General features: G+C 45.4%; 1 protein-coding gene across 3 annotated transcripts in view; it reads left to right on the top strand.

The window, feature by feature from the left end:
- The first annotated feature begins 2,145 nt into the window (after positions 1-2,145).
- PFKFB3 (6-phosphofructo-2-kinase/fructose-2,6-biphosphatase 3) overlaps positions 2,146-20,540 on the top strand; it is an 83,133-nt gene continuing 64,738 nt past the window's right edge. For all 3 annotated transcript variants that reach the window (XM_087968892.1, XM_087968891.1, XM_087968893.1), the window contains exon 1: positions 2,146-2,272. In XM_087968892.1, the coding sequence (XP_087825018.1) occupies positions 2,257-2,272 (16 nt within the window). In that variant the 5' untranslated portion in view covers positions 2,146-2,256. The remainder of the gene's footprint in view (positions 2,273-20,540) is intronic.

The following is a 20,540-nucleotide window of genomic DNA, read 5'->3' as shown; positions in this document are numbered from 1 at the left end:
AAATTCTTGTTGTCGTTCAAACTTTAGGAAAAAATTTTTTTTTTCTGTGACTAGCTTAGTGCTATTCCCACAGTTAAGTCAGCCACAAGGTAGTCAATCAAATTTGCAACCTGGGTTGCACAGCAAGCCAGCTTCTGTGGTTGATTAATTGCACCGTATGTTCTGCAGATCCAGAAAACGAGAGTCAATTGAGTAAATTACCATTATTTTACTCATCAAGCATGTCGCCTCAACCCCACATGACTTCCCACGCTGGCATGAACGTCTGGTGTTTTTTATAGCATACAAGCCCATGGTTATTTGATTCAGGCTTTATTCAGTCAATTGTTGGAATTGCTATTATCCCTTGTCAATAACTCACACTAGATTTGCATAATAGGATAAGCTAAGATTGTGATTATGTGTGTGGTGTGTTAATGCGTGTTGGTGGTAAAGGATGACAATCTCAAAAGATTGTTGGAAGAATAGAAAATCTTAACCTGCTTATCGAGCACAAGAAATCAAATCCTGGATGATTTTAAGCCAAGCAGAATCAAAGCAAAACCTTTTACTCTGCCTAAAAATCATTTTTTTTTTTTTTTTTTTAAAAAAGCATCACAATCAAACTTTTTACAGCAGGATTAAAAAAAAAAAATCCAAACCATTTTTGCTTGGAAGGAAATGTCTTGAGAAGAAATTATTTCACATTAGCCTAGGAGAGCAATGCTTCTCAAATTTGGAAACTTTAAAGAATGGGTGTGGACTTCAACTCCCAGAATTCCTCGCGCTGGCTGGGGAATTCTGGGACTTGAAGTCCACCCAAATTGCCGAGATGGGGAAATACTGTGCTAGAGTAAAACAGTATGCTACTTCATCTCAGAATGTATGGGTTAGTACTTGGATGGGAGACCACTAGGAAAGCCGTTGTTCAGCTTACACAATTGGGTAGCGTCATAGTGCCTCATGCAAACTGACAATTTATAATTCCAAACTCCAAAAAAAACCACCACATCGCAAACTTCCTCCCATCCTTTTCCCATAGTGCAGCTTTTTCCCCCAAACCAGGCAACTTCAAGATGGGCTGGCTGGGGGAATTTTGGGAGTTGAAATCCATTCACATAAAAGCTAACCAAGTTTGAGAAAGACCGATGAGCGCAGGGTGTGAATCCAGCCCCCAGCTTGACCCAAATAGGAATTTCATAGCTGGTTCCCCATCTCCAATGAGGTAGCCGTCTAAAGGCACCCCTTGCAAGGAAACCCAATTTTGGAAGAGCCCAAATGCATTAGACATCGTGGTTTGTCACACGGCCAGATGTTCAGCCTGGATTTGGCATTTGTCTCCATCTATGGAGCCCTTCCCAAGGACCTGGAATAGTCAGATGTGGCTGTTTGCTGGTATTACAGATCAGTCACCAGACGTAAACCATTCTAGTAAAGCTGCCGTTTGCAATTGACTAATGGTGAAATTGTCAACACCCCATGCCCATTTCTGAAAGATGGCAGTCCAGTCTCTTCTTGAAAGCCTCCAGGGATGAAGCTCCCACAACTCCTGAAGGCAAGCTATCCCATTGAATATAGAATAACAAGAGTTGGAAGGTACCTTGGAGGTCATCTAGTCCAACCCCCCACCCCCAAGCAGGAAACCCTATAGGAGTTCTGACAGATGGCAGTCCAGTCTCTTCTTGAAAGCCTCCAGGGATGAAGCTCCCACAACTCCTGAAGGCAACTTCTGTTCCATGGGTTGATTGTTTTCACTGTCAGAAAAATTCTTATTTCCAGGTTGAATCTTTCCTTGATCAGTTCCAAGGGATGCTCTAATTTCTTTAGGATTGCACCCAAGGATTGCACTCATTACTATTGGTACCACCTTGCTTACTTTCTATTACTATTGCGTGGCGTTTCTTCCTTTCCTCCAACCCACGAGGAGACAGGCTCCTCTGCGTATCACACCCCCCCCCCCCGCACCCCTGGCGTGCAGAAAGCTCTACCTGCAGCATCTCTGCCTGGCGCGCAGAAAGCCAGGCAGGTAGGAGAGGAAAAGGTAGCCGAGCTTGCGAGCCCCTGGGCGGGGCCGCAAATCTGCGCGCGATCCAAAGCGGTGACGCGCCCACAGAAAGAATTGACCAAATGCGTCGATTTCCTTCCCGGCGCTCCGGTTCCTTTCTAGGCGGGTTGCGCAAGAAAGGGAGCGGCCGGCCCGGATTCCAGCGGCATTCCCTCCCCCACCCTCCCCGAAGGCCAAGCACCGGTGGGGTTCCACGCGCGACCGCTTCAGCCATGCCTTTCCGGAAAGGTAAGGCTCTCACCTGGGCGGGCGCGGGGGGGGAGGCTGCTCGGGTTGGCAAGGAGGCGGAGTGGGGGCGAAACTTTCGGACTTCGGTCCCGAAACTATTAAAAAGCGGCTTCACTTCGTGCGCGGAATTGACTTCCTTCCTTTTGCGCGGGGTCACTTTGGATTTGGAGCTGCGGGGCGGGCAGTGGGGAAGGCTGACCACTTTCTCTGAAGCGAAAGAGAAAGTTCCTTCCTCTTCTTTAAACCAAAACAAGACAAGGCTGCCGTGGCCTGTAAAACACACAAACACACACACACACACACACACATTCTTCCTTTTTCTCTCTATTCCTTCCTCTTTTTTTTTCTCTCTCTATTCCTTCTTTTTCTCTGTCTCTCTCATCGTTCTCCCTCTCCCTTTCTCCCTCCACCTCTTTTTCTCTCTTCCTTCCTCTCTCTTTCTCTTCCTTCCACTTTTCTTTCTTTTTCTCTCTTCCCTCCTTCTTCTCTCTTCCTTTTTCTTTCTCTCTTCCTCCTTTTTCTCTCTGTCTCTCTTCCTTCCTCTCTTTCTCTTCCTTCCTCTTTTCTTTCTTTTTCTCTTTCTCTCTTCCTCTTTTTCTCCCTTCCTTTTTCTTTCTCTCTTCCTTTTTCTCTATCTCTCTGTCTCTCTTCCTTCATCTTCCTCTTCCTTCCTTCTTTTTCTCTCTCTCTTCTTCCTTTTTGTCTTTTTCTCTCTTCCTTCCTTTCTCTCTCTCTTTTTCTGTCTCCCTTCCTCTCTCTCCCTCTCTTCCTTTTTCTTTCTCTCTTCCTCCTTTTTCTCTATCTGTCTCTCTCTTCCTTCCTCTTCCTCTTTCTTCCTATTTTTCTCTCTCCCTTCCTTTCTCTCTCTCTCTCCTTTTTCTGTCTCCCTTCCTCTCTCTCCCTCTCTTCCTTTCTTTTTCTATTTTTCTGTCTCTCTTCCCCCCACCCACCCACATAGTGCCTCAGATAGAAAGTCCATTCAGAGAGTGGTAAGGACAGCAGAGAACCTTATAGGAAGCTCTCTTCCTGTCACTCAGGATACTGCTTATAAGTGCTATGTGCTTAGAGCTCAAAGCCTTGTTAGAGACCTCACACACCCACTTCACGGTCTGTTTTTGTTACTCCCCTCTGGAAGTTTCCAAGTATTCCTAGCAGGACTACCTGATTATGTAACAGCTTTGTTCCTTGTGCCATCTGACTGGTAAACTCCCAAGATTCATTTCTCTCACCATGTACATGCATATATCCGAACGAGACTGTGTTGTTTTTCTGTGTCATATAATATACGTGGGTACGTGCATAATTTTGTATTTATTTATCTTGTGTGTTTATGTTTATACTAGAGGTGGAGCTGTATGCAACGTAATTTCATTTTAATGTATGCCAATTAGTGTACATTCAAAGTGATTCTCTTTATTCTCTTCTCTTTTTTTCTTTTTTCTTTCTTTTTCTTTCATTTTCCTATCCAATCATTATCTTTTCTATCTATTGCGGCTAGATTTGTAAATCTAGCTGCGATATTATAAAAGATGTTGAGACTCTAGAAATAGTACAGAGAAGAGCAACTAGGATGATTAGGGGACTGGAGGCTAAAACATACAATGAACGGTTGCAGGAACCGGGCCTGGCTAGTCTAGTGAAGAGAAGGACCAGGGGAGACAGGAGAGCAGTCTTCCAATATTTGAGGGGCTGCCACAGAGGGGTGGAAGGGGGTCAAGCTATTTTCTAAAGCACCTGAAGGCCAGAGAAGAAGCAATGGGTGGAAACCGACCAAGGAGAGTGTTATGAATGTAAGTCACCTAACAGGTATTTGGGTTGCACATATATAAACCAGGATAGACATTTTAATACTGTATCTTTAAGAAAATGCAAAAAAAAAAAAAAAAACTGTTATTGGGTGTGGTTTCTCAAACGGCCATAAGATGGAGCCAAAAACCTGGGTTGTCTTAATCTTAGTCTCAGAAGAGTGTGTGTTTCAGTGAGTCTGTTTCCTTCTGTTGGAGAGTATTGCCGTTCCTCCTAATTGACTGCTATTCTTGGATTTGATGTAAGTCTGTTACTGAACTGTTTTTGATACTGGACTTTGTTATTGGATTATCCCTGGACTGAAAACTGACTGATTTTACCTGTGAATGACTTTGGACTGCTTGTTTGAACTTTGCTTAAACGTTTTGGGAAGTAAAAACTTACATTTACTGTACAGTGTATCTGTGTGCTGTGTGTGTATTATTCAAACACTTCTCTCAATACATCTCCCTGTATGCGCTCATTCTCCTAACGGGGAATTACCTCAACAGAGAGATTCAACCTGGAAATAAGGAGAAACTTTCTGATAGTGAGAACAGTCAACCAACGGAACAGAAGTTGCCTTCAGAAGTTGTGGGAGCTTCATCACTGGAAGCTTTCAAGAAGAGACTGGACTGCCATCTGTCAGAAATGGTGTAGCATCTCCCACTTGGGTGGGGGGTTGGACTAGATGACTTACAAGGTCCCTTCCAGCTTTGATTATCTGTTGTCTATTAAAACGATTTCTAGATGCAGGGAGGCCCATTTTGTCAAATGCAGGTAGCCCTCAAGTGACACCCAGCCATTGAGCCCCAAATTTACGTTGCTAAGTGAAAAAACATTGGTTAAGTGAGTTTGTCCCGTTTTACGACTTTTCTTGCCACCGTTGTTCAGAGCCTCGATTCAGTTAGCAACAGGCTTGTTAAAGCAAATCTGGATTCCGCACTGACCTTGGTGCTTTGTCAGAAGGTTGCAAAAGCGGATCATGTGACCTGGGACTCTGCAACCGTTATAACTATGAGTCAGTTGCCGAGGGTCTGAATTTTGATTATGTGTCCATGGGAATGCTGCAAAGGACGTACATGTGAAAAATGGTCATAAGTCACTTTTTTCAGTGCAGTTGTAACTAAAGCCACAAACTTGGCAAGTTTAAGACTTGCGGACTTCAAACTCCCAGAATTCCCCAGCCAGGCAACTTTAAGACTTGTGGACTTCAACTCCCAGAATTCCTCCTCCAGTCGTGTTAGCTCAGGAATTCTGGGAGTTGAAGTCCACAAGTCTTAAAGTTGCCAAGTTTGAAGACTCTTAGAGTAGTATAATGTTTTTTAATCCCTGGTGAACTTACTTAAAGATCTTTTTCAGCCTCTGCAGTTTATCTTTAGCAGGGAAATAAAAAGGAGTGTTTATTTGCACAAATGTAAGGTTTTTTTCCTTGTTTTTGCTTTCAGTGCTTATGAAACCATAACAGGAAGCGACATGTCCACACCCCAAGTTCGTTCTGCATTCGGTTCTCGCTCTTGCTGTTCGAAACAAAATTTTAAAAATTAATTTAATTATAGGTTAGCTGAAAGTCAGGCTTTCATGGCAAAATGGTATTACATTTCCCTGAGAAATACCAGCTGCAATTAATACGTACAGGTACTCCTTAATGTATGACCGCATTTGGGGAATGGAATTTTTGTTACTAAGCAAGTTGGTTGTTAAGTGAGTTATACCTTTTTTTTTTTGCCATGGCTCAGGAATTCTGGGAGTTGAAAGTCCATAGCTTAAAAAGGGGTCATAGTTGTCTGCTTCTGATCTAGATAGATTTTCTTCTGTATAATTCCCTGGTTTTGGGGAAATGGTTCTTTATTTTTACTTTATTTTTACTTTACTTTTTAAACCTGGAGGCTCACTTTCATACCTGAGCTTTTCTCTCATCACTTGGGGTCAGTTCAGACTTCTGGTTTTCTCTTCCTTAAAGTAAAATAAGTTGATATCTCTCTTTCCCCTGCTGGAGGACATCATTGGATTGTTAGATAAGAGGATTCAAAAGGTGTTAGTGTCCTTGGTACTCTCTGAGCTTGATAGTTTTCTTGCAGACGTTTCATTACCAAACTAGGTTATATCATCAGTGCGTTTAAAGGGTCTGTCCCCGGGGTGGGCTTCAGCCGATTCACGCCGATTCGGGCAAACTGGATGTTAATTTTACACCTGGTTCGGCAAAACGGTAGTTCCGACGACTGGCTGGCCCTGCCCTGCCCTGCCCTGCCCCTCCCAGGAATCCCCACATGGCCTGTTTTGGATCCCAAGTAAGTGCAGGGGCATGCGGAGCTTGGGGAGGAGGAAAACGGGCCTCTCAGAGGGTTGGGAAGGCCAAAAATGGGCCTATTTCCAGCCTCCAGAGAGCCTCCGGAGCCCAGGGAGGTGGGAAACGGGCCTCCCAGAGGCCTATGGAGAGCAAAAAACAGCACTATTTCCAGCCTCCAGAGAGCCTCCAGAGCCTGGGGAGGTAGAAAGTAGGCCTCTCAGAGGCTCGGGAAGGCCAAAAATGGGCCTATTTCCGGCCTCCAGAGAGCCTCCGGAGCCCGGGGAGATGGAAAACGGGCCCTCCACAGGCCATTTTCGCTCCCAGGATGGTGCAGGAGGCTGACTAGGCCCCGCCCACCATGGCCCCACCCACTCAGCAACCAGGCAGAGAACGTATTGCTAGATTATTTGAAGTCCATCCCTGGTCTGTCCCAATTTGGAAACCTTTCTTCTAAAACAAGTGGGGGGGGTGGATAGAAAAGTTTTTGTTGCTCGCTGTTTTCCTGTCACATACAACCTCTCTTTCTCCCGCATACACTCACCGTTTGTTTGTTTTTTGTTTGTTTTTTGGTGCAATAGCTAATCAGAAGACCTGTTGTGGGAATTTTCTTTACACTCCCCATCGCTTGACTCATGCTGGCTGGGTTGCCCTGCTCAGACACGTCTCCTGTAATGTTGACAAATACACTCTTTTGGTATGTGCTAATAATGTTGGACGGGCACATGAGTCTCCTCCTTCTCCTCACTCGCCCACACAGATTACGAAAAGGGAGTTTCCTTTCTCCCTTCTCACCGTGCAGGTGTTCCTCGACTTACAACCGTTTCTTTAGGGACCCTTCAAAGTTCCGACCGTTCAAAGTTACCACGGCACAGAGAGGAGCGACTTGCGACCGCGTTTTTCACACTTAACGCCCACCACAGCATCCCCGTGGTCACGGGATTTACATCCAGATGCGTGACGACAACTGACTCACATTTATGGCGGTTTCAGTGCTCAGGAGTCGTTTTTGCGACCTTCTGACCCGCAAAATTAATGGGTGGGGAGCCAGATTCACTTAATAACCATGTTACTCATTTAACGATGGCAGAGGCTCACTTAATAAAGGCGGCAAGAAAAGTCATAAAACTGGACAAACTCACTTAGCAGATGTTCCCCTTTAACAACATAAATTGTGGGCTCGATTGTGGATGTATGTTGAGGACTACCTGGATAGGTGCTCCTGGACTTACAACTGTTTGTTTAGGGACCCTTCCAAGTTACAACAGCGCAGGAGGCGACTTATGACCATTTTTCACACTTAACGACCATTGCAGCATCCTCACACTGTGCCACGCTTGGGCAATTTCCGACAAGCAAAGTCAATGGGGAAGCCACATTCACTTGACCACCATGTTACTAATTTATCCACTGGCGTGACTCACTTAACAACAGTTGCAGAAAAGCTCGTAAAATGGGGCAAAACTCCCCACGGTGCAGAATAATTCATTTCTGAAATGTGACTCAACCTAAGTTAACTTTTAAGATACGTGCACTTCCGTCTTCCAGAATTCTGAAAGTTTGGCTGGGGAATTCTGGCAGTTGGAAGTCCACAAGATCTTAAAGTGACCAAGGTTGAGACCAGTGGTGGGATTCAGCCAGTTCTCACCAGTTTGGCAGGACCGGTTGTTAACTTTCTGAGCAGTTTGGTGAACTGGTTGTTGGAAGAAACCATTACGGCGGAGAATCGGTTGTTGAATTATTTGAATCCCACCACTGGGTGAGAGATATTGGCCTATAGGTAAAAGGTAAAGGTTCCCTCACACATACCTGCTAGTCGTTTCTGGCTCTAGTGGGTGGTGCTCAGCTCCGTTACAAAGCCAAAGAGCCAGCGCTGTCTGAAGACGTCTCCGTGGTCATGTGGCCGGCATGACTAAACGCCGAAGGCGCATGGAACACTGTTACCTTCCCACCAAAGTGGTCCCTATTTTTCTACTTGCATTTTTACATATTTTCGAATTGCTAGGTTGGCAGAAGCTGGGATAAGGAACAGGAGCTCACTCTGTTACACAGCGCTAGGGATTCGAACCGCCAAACTGCCGACCTTTCTGATTGACAAACTCAGCATCTTAGCCACTGAGACACCGCTGGTGTTCTTCTTTTATTTTCCTTAAAAACAAGCAAATGCAAAGCTACGGTTAAACACCTCTGGGGGGGGAAAAAACCCAGGCAAATAAAAATTAAAGCTTATTAAAGCCAACTTTAAAGATAACGTTACTGGGAATACTGGTGAATTAAATAAGAGGCAAGCATTTGGAACAATATAATAAAATAGAAAATGTATAAAAGCATTAAGATAAAAAAAGTTGACTAAAAATTGAATATGTAACTGTGGTCATATTTGTATGTAAATGTGGAAACCTGTAATCATGCTGTTCACTAAAAAGAGACGTTTTTAAAATGTGGAAAACTGAAATAAAACTTGTTTTAAAAAAAAAAAGATAACACTAAATCTCAAACGCCCAGCTCATGCCACCTGTTGCAAGGCCTGGGAGAATGGAAAACACCAAGATCTTTTTGGCGGTGGTTTGCACTCCAAGCTTGTTTCAATTTAGTTTCTGAACATCATGTTACCAGAACTAAATATCGTCATCATCAGGATTTTCTAGTTCCTATTCTCCTCAGCTTATAAATGTCTTGCCTGCCAGTTAGGTCAGTTGGCCGTATGACGGGTTGTTCATTTGCAGCTATATTTAAAATTAACACCGAGAACTGCCTCGCAGACGCTATCGCAACTACAAAACCCACCTGCTGCTGCCATTTGAGCCCGGGCACCCTCTCCCCCTGTATGACACAGTCCCTGTACAGTATTTTTGCAAATCAAATAAACAGCTGTGTGCAAGGAAACGAATCCGTTAGCTGGCATGGCAGGTTGGGGGGAAGCCCTTACTGGAGCAGGAGCTGCCGCTAGGGGGTGGCAAAGGAGAAACCAGAGTGCTGCCCTCTCGTGGCCACTGTCAGATTGCAGCCCAGATCTGCAGGATTTTGTAGCACTTGGCAGAGGCGTGGACTTCTGCAATGCTGGCCGGAGGCGATTTTGGGAGATGAAATCCGCGCCTCTGCAAGCAGCCAAAGAAGGAGGATTTCTTGCTTTTTTTTTTTTCTTCTTCAGAGTTTCGCTTCCCATCCAAGAAGCTTCTTCAGCTCTGACTGGATGGTAGAGAATGGAAGGGTTTATACTCCTTGCAGATAGCTGGTCATTTGCATCCTTTTAGAGGGTCCTCGAGGGACTTGGTGGCTCAGAGGCTAAGACCCTGAGCTTGTTGATCAGAAAGGTCGGCAGTTTGGCGGTTCGAATCCCTACCACCGTGTAATGGAGTGAGCTCCCGTTACTGGGCCCAGCTTCTGCCAACCTAACAGTTTGAAAGCGTGTCAAAATGCAAGTTTGGTGGGAAGGTCACAGTGTTCCATGCGCCTTCAGCGTTTAGTCATGCCAGCCATATGACCACAGAGACGTCTGTGGCTTTGTAATGGAGATGAGCACCGCCCCCTAGAGACGGAAACGACTAGCACGTATGTGCAAGGGGAACCTTTACCTTTAGAGGGGTCCTTGAAGCACTTCTAGTCTAGTGAAGAGAAGGACCAGGGAAGACAGGATAGCGGTCTTCCAATATTTGAGGGGCTGCCACAGAGAGGAGGAAGGGGGTCAAGCTATTTTCTAAAGCGCCTGTAGGCCAGACAAGGAATAATGGATGGAAACTGAACAAGGAGAGATTCAACCTGGAAATAAGGAGAAACTTTCTGACAGTGAGAACAATCAACCCATGGAACAGCTTTGCCCTCGGAAGTTGTGGAAGCACCATCACTTGAGACTTTCAAGAAGAGATTGGACTCCCATCTGTCAGAAATGATGTAGGGGGCTGGACTAGATGACCTAGAAGGTCCTTTCCAACTCTGATTATCTAATCTTTTAAAAAAAAAAAACTTGGAGGTTTATCTGTGTCCTCAGGGTCACCTGAGTAGTGCAAAGGGCTCCTGTAGTTTGCAATTTTTCCTCTGGGAAATCCATTCCTCCTCCCGCAACCATTCCAAGGGTGTCCACCCCAAATTGTATAGCTAAAAGTCTGTCAAGATTCTCAGTCATCCCAGGTCAGGATTGTCCCCAAAGGTACTTTTTTTTCAGGAGGCAACTGGACTTTTTAATTTGTTTCTTTTGAAGACATTTCGCTTCTCATCCCAGAAGCTTCTTCAGCACTGATAGGATAGTGGGAATAGTTCTCTCCCCCCCCACCCCATTGCAGGGTGCAAACCTGAGGAGGGGACATGCCACCCCCTCCCTCAAATGCAACCCTCTCCCCAAGCCCTTTCAAACGCGGATTTGTTTGGAGAGAGGCAGAGAGGGAGGTCCGGCTTGCGCACCTCCCGTAGATGGGCGGGAATGCTCTTCCACTCGCCGGCGTTAGTGGTGGTGCCCTGCCAAGGGACCTTCCACGCGTCTGCTGCATGGGCCGAGCACGTGCAAAAAGCGTGTCCCGGAGAACCCGTTCGCGTGTCTGCTCCGTGCCGGAGGGTGGTTGTTTTTCCCCGAGAAGCCTGCGGAACAAACGCGGAGCTGATAAACAAGCCGAGCGCGGGGCGTGGAGCGCTGCAGAGAGCAAAACATATTTTTGCAAAATGAGAAAGAGAGAGAGAGAGTTTATTTGCAGCTGCCGGCTGTTTGTCTGCGTGTCTGTCTGGTGTGTGTGTGTGTTTAACCACTCCGGTCGGTCGAAAATCCTTGCATCGCGTTTGCGGACTTGGGATCAAGCGGGTTGCAAAGGGTGCAGGGGGATGGGGTGGCTGCGCGTGCAATAAATCCGTTTCATAAACTGGCAATAAATCTATTGCATAAACTGGCCAGAGGATCGCTTCCCGGAACGGCACGTCCAGTACTCCAAAACTTGTGTACACACAATCCTTGACAGTGTGGGTTTCCGCGCCACACACCCCCGGACGCGTTTTAAACAAGACGGGCTTGAAAAAAAGCCATACCTGTTATTGCCCCATGTGGAAAAAAATATTGTTTTTTTTGGGGGGGGTGCAAAAACCAGGAAGGGTGTGGGTGTCTTCTCCAACCCTGGAAAAGCCCCAGATGCAAATCGAGTCTGGATGGAGTCTCTCCCCATTTTACAGACTCAGCTTCTTTGTGCATTATCATTTTTGGGGGGGTTGCGTTTTAAATTCTCAGGACATGCAAAACCAGGATTGGGGCTTTGCCTTCCTAGTTTCGTGCCTTGAGGGAAGGACTTGATCTCAACTGCAGGGATTTCACTTAACAACGGTGGCAAGACAGGTGGTAAAATGGGGGCAAACCTCACTCGACAAACATCTCATTTAATAACCGAAATATTGGGCTCCCTTTTTTGGTTGTAACTCGAGGACGACCTGTATTTTGGGTTGAGGAAGGAACTTGGGAGTGTTGCAAAAACCAGGAAGGGGGGGGGGGTGTCTTCTGTAACCCTGGAAAAGCCACAGGTGCAAATTAAGTCTGGATGGCCTCCATTTTTCAGACTCTCTTCTTATTATCATTTTTTTGGGTGCATTTTAAATTCTCAGGACATGCAAAACCAGGATTGTGGGTTTGCCTTCCTAGTTTCGTGCCTTTAGTCTGTCTGTCTGTCTGTCTGTCTATCTATCTATCTATCTATCTATCTATCTATCTATCTATCTATCTATCTATCCACACACACACACACGTGTATTTTTCTGCCCTGTCTATATTTAGTAGAAGCTGAAATATAGGTTGGCCTCGGCTTACAACAATTCTCTTGGTAGATTGTTCGAAGTTAGAATGGCCCTGGGAAAAAAGAGAGACTTATGACCATTTTCCACTCTTATGACCGGTGCAGCATCCCCCATTTAAATTCAAATGCTTGACAATTGGGTCACATTTATGACAGTTGCAGTGTCCTGGGGTCATGGGATCCCCTTTTGCAACCTTCTGACAAGCAAAGTCAATGGGGGAAGCCAAATTCACTTAACAGCTGTGTTACTAACTTAACAGTGGCAGCGATTCACTTAGCAACAGTGGCAAGAAAGGTCATAAAATGGAGCAAAACGGGGCTGTCTCGTCTTTCCTCCAAAACTTCCTTAAAAACTTCCAGTGATGGAGCCCCTAAAACTATATATTCAGGAGAAACTTCCTGACAGTAAGAACAATTAATGAGCGGAACGACTTGCCTTCAGAAATTGTGGGTGCTCCAACACTGGAGGCTTTTAAGAAGAGACAGGGCAGCCATTTTGTCCAGAATAGTAAAAGGTCTATTTGAGCAGAGGGTTGGACTAGAAGACCTCTAAGATCCCTTCCAAGTCGATTATTATGTTTACACCCAGATGGGAAATATTCCCGAGGCTGAAATTCTACAGCCAGCTCCTCAGGTTGAAAAACAACAATGCTGAATGAAAATGTTTTTAAATAAACTTTTTTTAAAAAAGAAAAAAAAACTCTTGAATTCAGTGGGTTTTATATTTAACAGCCATGGATAGATTTGTGTTGCCATTCTAGCAACCTACTACCGGTAGTACAAGAAAAAGGAGGCATTATTCCCAACCAACTAGCATTTAAAAACTATTTATGGTTGGTGGCGAGAAAAGGTGTAAAGCTAGGACAAAGTTGACTTGGCAACTGTCTCTCTTAGCGACAGAAATGTTGGGCTCCATCATGGTCATACGTCAAGGACTACCTGTAATGTATCCATGAAGTCGCCAAGAATTGGGCACAAACTTAAGTGAGTCTTATCTATGAAGATTCTCAGTCCTTCAAGTTATGGTTGCTTTTCCAAAAGGCAACTAAACTTTCTTGTTTTTTCTTTTCTTTGAAAATGTTTCACTTCTCATCCAAGAAACTTCTTCAATTCTAAAGAAAGAGGGGTAAAAGAGGCCAATTATGTTAACATTGAATAGTCTTCTCTCAAAAGAGTTGGGGTGGGGGGGGAGACACCACTTATCTTTAGTCTACAACTAGAACTTTGTAGTTCTACTACAACAACTACAACTAGAACTACAACTTTGCAGCAGTTCAAAAAGATTCCACAACCAATTGCACTCAGATTCAGCACAGATAAACCCTCAAGTGGCTTCAAGAGCTCTCAGAGAGAGTACTAACGACCAGATGACTACATTGACCCAATTCTCTAGATTCAAGCAAAAGTCTTAACATACTGTATTTATAGAGGTGTGAACATCTAGACACACTGATTTTGGAAAATAAAAATAACGTTCCTTCCTTACCGGGAACCTAGAAGCCCATTTCCTGGATTAAATAGAAATCTATTTTAAGAAAGGGCTGTTTCTTGAGGTCTGCTTTGTTTTTCCTTCTTATGAATTGGGTCAATTGTAAAAAAAAAAAAAAAACCTCCAAAATTCATTGCCTAAAAACCATTTGCACGCTTTTCTAAGAGAAAGGTCCCTGTGGTTCATATTTTTTTGTCTTAACAGAACGCAACTTCCTTTGGAATAATCATGAGTGGTCAAATAGAGTTCAGAATATGACAAGAAGGGGTCCGTTGCTTTGGTGGCTGAGTGAATTGGTTCACTGGGTGACTTGGTTCATTGGAGAACCTCAAGAACATAAATGAAGACAGGTGGCAAGGATCTTTCTCTTCAGCCCTAAATCGTTGGATGCCCAATATTTTATTTGCTTGGTGGATGGTTCTTTGCCAAGAGCAGAGAATATTGGTAGCTCAGGGTTGAAATGAGAGGTCCTTGATACTCTCTTGAGCTTGGCTGTTTTCTTGCAGATGTTTCATTACCCAACTAGGTAACTCCATCAGGGATAGTACGGAATGGGCTTTGCTCTCATTTTATAGTCCAGTGGCTTGCCTTATCTGTGTTGGTGGGAGTAATCCTGGTGGTTTGTTGGTTGAGCTGTTTACTGTTAGCTTTTTATTTATCCTATCTGATTGTTGCCTGTATGACAGGATGAGAGAGAGGTCTATATACTAACTAAATGAATGACCCATATCAAAACAAATTATCTTATGTGCAGCCAGAATCTAAAAATAACATTTAACACGGCACACTACTTAAGCAAAATGGTTCGGTTGAGATCAGCATATGTGGGACTGATTGGAATAGATTGTAGGGGTGACAAATATGCTATAATTTTAGCCTGTATTATTTATCTATGTATTAAACTAGCTCGATACCTGTGCTTCGCTATGAAACTATGTGATCAAGCTTAGTTTTTGGGGAGGAAAATAAGGGAGGGGGGGCGGAAATTCTGCTTCTGCCTACCAGCATCCGTCAGGATTCATCTGGCTAGCATCCTGTCAGTGTATGAGAGAGTTGAGGGCTGTTTGGAAACTGAAGCAGTATTTGCTGTGTGAGCAAGGAGACAGCAAGGAGCCTGGGCATGGCTTAGCTCAACTGTTCTGTACTAAAGCTGCTTATTTATTTTATTTTATTTTATTTGGTTTGTCAATTGCTTACAAGATAATAGGTATAAGTAAAAACATAGTTATGAATACATGGATGCATGTTGTGGCTCCGGGTTTGGATTCTGCTCCTGTGGCAGATATGAGTTCAAGTGAGGAAGACATGGCAGAGAAATATGAACCGGCATTGCTGAGTGATTGGAATAGTAACCAGGATGAGGAGATGGAGGTAACAAGGGATGACAGACCTGAAATATTAGAGTGGTCAGAACCTTCGACCTCCTCTGGTGCTTTATCTAATCAGCAGCCGGGAATGGATGACAGGGAAGGAAGGAGGGAGTTTTCCAGCGGAGATGAGAATCTGGAAAACTTATGGTTAGACGTTAGGAACAGGAGACGACTAAGGAGACAAACCCAGTTAGAAAGAAAGAGAAGAGCGAGCCAATAATTAGGGTAATTAGCACGTGTCTTAAGTATAAAAGGACACAGCTGGCCTGGTGGAATTCGCCAGAAGCAAAGTGACTTATTGAGTGAGGACGTTACAGCAAGAAGCTCTGAGGCTTGAGATTTATTGCCAAGACTGGTTTGTCGGACAGAGTAAAGATTTATGCTGTGGATTGGGATTTCTGCCAGCCGTTATCTTGTGAGACTTTATTCTGTTTGAATTACTTCTGAAACGGCTGCTTTCTGTTTTGCTCGCTTGAATTTGAAGGGGAGTCATAACAGATGCATATAAGAAAAATAAAAGAAACAATAGGACAGGGACGGTAGGCACGTTGATGCGCTTATGCACACCAACATTATGCACAGCTTGCTGCTGTGACAGCTTGCTGCTGTGAAACTGAAACTAAAACTGAAACTTCTCTCCTCTGCTTGTGTTTTGCATTTGGAACAGATTTCTTTTCAGGTGTGGGGGAGTAGAACATCTTAGCATCAGAGCGTGTTAATAATAATCTACGAAATACTAATGCTGTGGTGGTCATTTTGAAAAATCCTTTCTTAGTGAGCACCTAGAAGCCAAGAAGAACATACGTGCCAAATTTCAAGTTTGTAGGCTTTACAGTTCTGGAGATTTTGTGAAGATGCGTGAGTGGTATTTCGCTTTTGTATATATATATAGATTATTATTATTTTTTATTCCAATTTCATTTGAAGTTGTATTTTGTCCAATTCCATTTTAAATTGCTTTTATCAGATTTTAGTCATAATTTGGATGTGGAACGCTGCACTTTGACACGGCCCAAGGGCTAATCGGTAAAGTAATCTGTCAGCTTGTTTGACAGTTCCTTAATTGGGGCATGGTTTATTTCTTGGTTGTTAATCTTGGTGTTAATCTATACTCATCTGGCAATTGATTGCTGGTGGTTTATATCTGATGATTTAAGCAAGGGTTTTCCCCGCTTATGGAGTTGCTTTCCTAGGAATGAGCAACACTTCTACAATTCTAATGTTATTTCAAAACACAATAGGAGAAGGAAGAAGCAATCAAAATGTTCCATCAGTGGTTGCATTGTTTAGAAATAAAGAGGAAGGAAGTCAATTTACGCATCAAAGCTCTTTAGCTGCAGGAAGATTTCAAAACTGGGCACTCAATGTTTCAGCCTTATGGAGCCCCATCTACTTTTCCTTCTGATGGTCTGGAGATGCATTATAGCTAGTCCTCGATATATGACCACAATCGAGCCCAGAATTTCTGTTGCCGAGTGAGACATTTGCTCAGTGAGCAGTATTTGAGGGGCTGCCACAAGAAAGGGGGTTCAACTTATTTTCCAAAGCACCCAAAGGCAAGACAAGAAGCAACGGATGGAAACTAATCAAAATGGAATTAAGGAGAAGCTTTCTAACAATGAGGACAATTAACCCGTTGAACTTGTCTTGCCTTCAGTGGGTGCTTCATCACTGGAATTTTTAAGGAAAGACTGGACAGCCACCTATCTGAAATGGTATAGGATCTCCTGCTTGAGCTGGGGCTGGACTAGAAGACCTCCAATGTCCCTTCCAGCTTTATTCTGATAGTTTTGGCAGAACTGTCTAGCCAGAGAAAAGAACAAAGCATTTGGCACGTTTCCACCAAGTCAGGAGCTTTGGAAATCTTCCTAAATGTTGAGTTCTCGGACTAGAAGAACTCAGGACTAGCTTCCTTCACGCTCTCCTTCTCCACTGACACCTCCCAATTTCAAGCTTTTTTCAAACAAGGATGTAGAGCCATCGACTCTAGCAAGATGACCCGCCCCTTCCCAGCCTTGGGCACCTACAATGTTGTTAAGCTTGTGTAAATCGAACACAACATTGTGCTAGTGTCAGCCTTTTCTGTGCATGGATAAATGCTCTTTCTCAGCATGGAATGTTGCTGGAGAATCAAAATGCTTTGACTTGTTTGTGTGTCTGAGAAAATGTTAGAGAAAGATGCTCAGCATGTCCCACCTTCCAGCTACGATCTCGGGGCCATTGGCAAAGGGGCCCAAAAGGAGCCTAAATGTGGGGCAAGAACGTCCAAGCCTAACACCATAATATTATCCAAAGGAGGAGAAACAACCCCTCCCCTTTAATTCTTATCCTGGACTGTTCTTATGCGGCACTGGTGGTGTTACCTAGTGTGGTAATGAGACATATGTAGGAAAACAACCAAGCTCAGGAAGCAAAGGCCATTCCCTTCTAGCATTGATGATGTTACCTATTGTAGAAATGAAAATTGTCTGCAAGAAAACAAGTTCAGAGAGCAACCCCACTCCTTCTAAGCACTGATGATGTGACCTAGTTTGGTAGTTAAAGGTTTGCAAGGAATCAACCAAGTTCAGGGAGCACCCCACTCAGTTGAGGTTGTAAGTCAAAGACTGCCTGTATTTCAGCTCAGGCAGTGGTGGGATTCAAATAATTTAACCAGCGGTTCTCTGCCCTAATGACTGGATGGGTGGGCATGGCCAGGGGTGTGTGACAGGCAGCACTCGGTCTCCTACACCCGCGTGGGAGCAAAAATGGTCCGTGGGGGGGCCACGTTGTATCCCCCCATGCCCCGTTTTGGACCTGTAGGCCTCCTTTCAGCCCCCTGAGAGCAAAAATGGGCCACGGGGGACCACACCACACCCCTCTTGCCCCGTTTTAGGCCTAGTAGGCCTCCCTGCATCCCCTGGGACCAAAAATGGGTCACAGAGGGCCCACACTGCACCCCCTGTGCCCCATTCTGGGCCTATAGGCCTCCCTGCATCCCCTGGGACCAAAAATGGGTCCTGCACCCCTGTGCCCCATTCTGGGCCTATAGGCCTCCCTGCATCCCCCTGGGACAAAAACAGGCCATGAGAGGGCCCACACTGCACCCCCGTGCCCCATTTTGGGCCTATAGGCCTCCCTGCAGCCCCCTGGGACCAAAAATGGGCCACGGAGGGCCCACACTGCACCCCCTGTGCCCCATTCTGGGCCTATAGGCCTCCCTGCATCCCCTGGGACCAAAAATGGGCCACGGAGGGCCCACACTGCACCCCTGTGCCCCATTCTGGGCCTATAGGCCTCCCTGCATCCCCTGGGACCAAAAATGGGTCACGGAGGGCCCACACTGCACCCCTGTGCCCCATTCTGGGCCATAGGCCTCCCTGCAGCCCCTGGGACAAAAATGGGCCACGGAGGGCCCACACTGCACCGCCCATTCGCCATGGCCCCTCATCCCCTGGACCAAATGGTCGAGGCCCCACTCACCTGGCCATGCCTCCCTGCAGCCCTGGGAGCAAGGCCCACACTGCACCCCCTTGCCCCATTCTGGGCCTATAGGCCTCCCTGCATCCCCTGGGAGCAAAATGGGCCACGGAGGGCCCACACTGCATTCCCTATGCCCCATTTTGGGCTTATAGGCCTCCCTGCAGCCCCCTGGGACCAAAAATGGGCCACGGAGGGCCCACACTGCACCCCCTGTGCCCCATTCTGGGCCTATAGGCCTCCCTGCATCCCCTGGGAGCAAAAATGGGCCACGGAGGGCCCACACTACACCCCTGTGCCCCATTTTGGGCCTATAGGCCTCCCTGCAGCCCCCTGGGACCAAAAATGGGTCACGGAGGGCCCACACTGCACCCACTGTGCCCCATTCTGGGCCATAGGCCTCCCTGCAGCCCCCTGGGAGCAAAAATGGGCCACGGAGGGCCCACACTACACCCCCTGTGCCCCATTTTGGGCCTATAGGCCTCCCTGCAGCCCCCTGGGAGCAAAAACGGGCCATGAGTGGGCCATGCCGCACCCCCGTGCCCCATTTTGGGCCTAGTAGGCCTCCCCTAGGAGCCAAAACAGGGCGCGTGGGGACTCCTGGAAGGTGGGGTTGGGAGGGAAGGGGCCAGACAGCAATTTAACAACCAGTTCGGCTGAAGTGGTGCGAACCGGTTGCATCCCACCGCTGAGCCCAGGGGAGCGCTGTTTTTTTTTTTGGCCCCAGGAGAGGATCTGCTTGTAAGGCAGACCAGAAGGCTGACTCTTAGTCGGATTTGAAACAAGTGACAGATCTGGGCTAAAGCTGGGAATGTCGAATGAAGCTTGGGTTCGAGCAGCAGTTCACGCTGAGCACAGCTGATGCTTTGGCAGAAAGTCCCAGGCACCTGGCCTGGGTCCCCACTGAAGGTGCCCTTTGCGCCGGCTGGTAGAGACGTCTCTACAGGTGTGTAAGATTTACACTAAGCAAATGGGTTGCACTGACCAGACCTTTGTAAATAAAAAAAAAACCTGTGCTTGTTACTTAAACTAACAAAAGAGGTATAAAGAGCTTAGCTTCCTTCTCATTATCCCAAAGGTGCTTTTTTTCAGGAGGCAACTGGATTTCCTTGTTTTTTTTTCTTTTGAAGATGTTTCGCTTCTCATCCAAGAAGCTTCTTCAGCTCTGACAGGATGGTGGGGAATGGAAGGATTGACACTGTCCTGTCTGAGCTGAAGAAGCTTCTTGGAAATAAGATGGAAAATATATTTGTGCAAAAATGAGAAGGCAGAGAGAAGGAGATATACAGAAAATAAAATATATGTCATAATATTGGAAAGGGGATTTAGTAGGGGATAATACAAGTTAAGAGGAATCTTTGAATGATTAATGAAATGATACGAATAGATTAAACTAAACATATTGAATATAAGTATATGATCAAGGAAGATAGAGATTGATGGACTGATATAAAATAATTTATGAGAATGTAAAGAAGAAAATTTGGCAATAGATAATGATGTGATATTAGAAAGCTGTATCAGTGACTATGGATATGACTGATTTGAAATGTAAAACACCTGGAACCACACTGTTCTTGCAAAGATGTATTTAAATAATTAAAAAATAAAAATAAAAATTCAAAAAAAAGCTTCTTGGATGAGACGCAAAACGTCTTCAAAAGAAGAAAAAGCAAGGAAGTCCAGTTGCCTCCTGAAAAAGCACCTTTGGGATAACCATGACCTGTATGACTCAGAATCTCTACAGACTTCCTTCTCATTACCAAAGTACGGTAGGTCACATCATCAATGCTAGACAGCAACGGGGGTGTCTCCAACCTTGGTTGTTGTCTTGCAGACGTTTCATTATCAAACTAGGTAGTATCATCCATGCTAGAAGGGAAATGGGTTTTGTTTTCTGAGTTTGGTTGTCTTCTACCTGAAAACAATGGGCTGTGTTTTCTGAATTTAGTTGAACTACCTGTATTTCAGTGGTGGGTTTCAAATCATTTAACAACCAGTTGTCCCAGGGTCAGGTTGGCCATCGTGACGTGGACGATCCCCATCCTCCAGCTCCGCCGCACATTTGGGATGAGCCTTCCCACAACGGCCAACCTAGGCGAACCGCTGTTAAATT

The sequence above is a fragment of the Notechis scutatus genome, chromosome 6 (genome assembly GCF_049901735.1).
Source record: "Notechis scutatus isolate UNSWTSFEM ecotype Mainland chromosome 6, rNotScu1.2, whole genome shotgun sequence".
Classification (NCBI taxonomy): Eukaryota; Metazoa; Chordata; class Lepidosauria; order Squamata; family Elapidae; genus Notechis; species Notechis scutatus.
The sequence above is the reverse complement of the archived record's forward strand: the minus strand, read 5'-3'. Positions and strand labels throughout refer to the sequence as shown.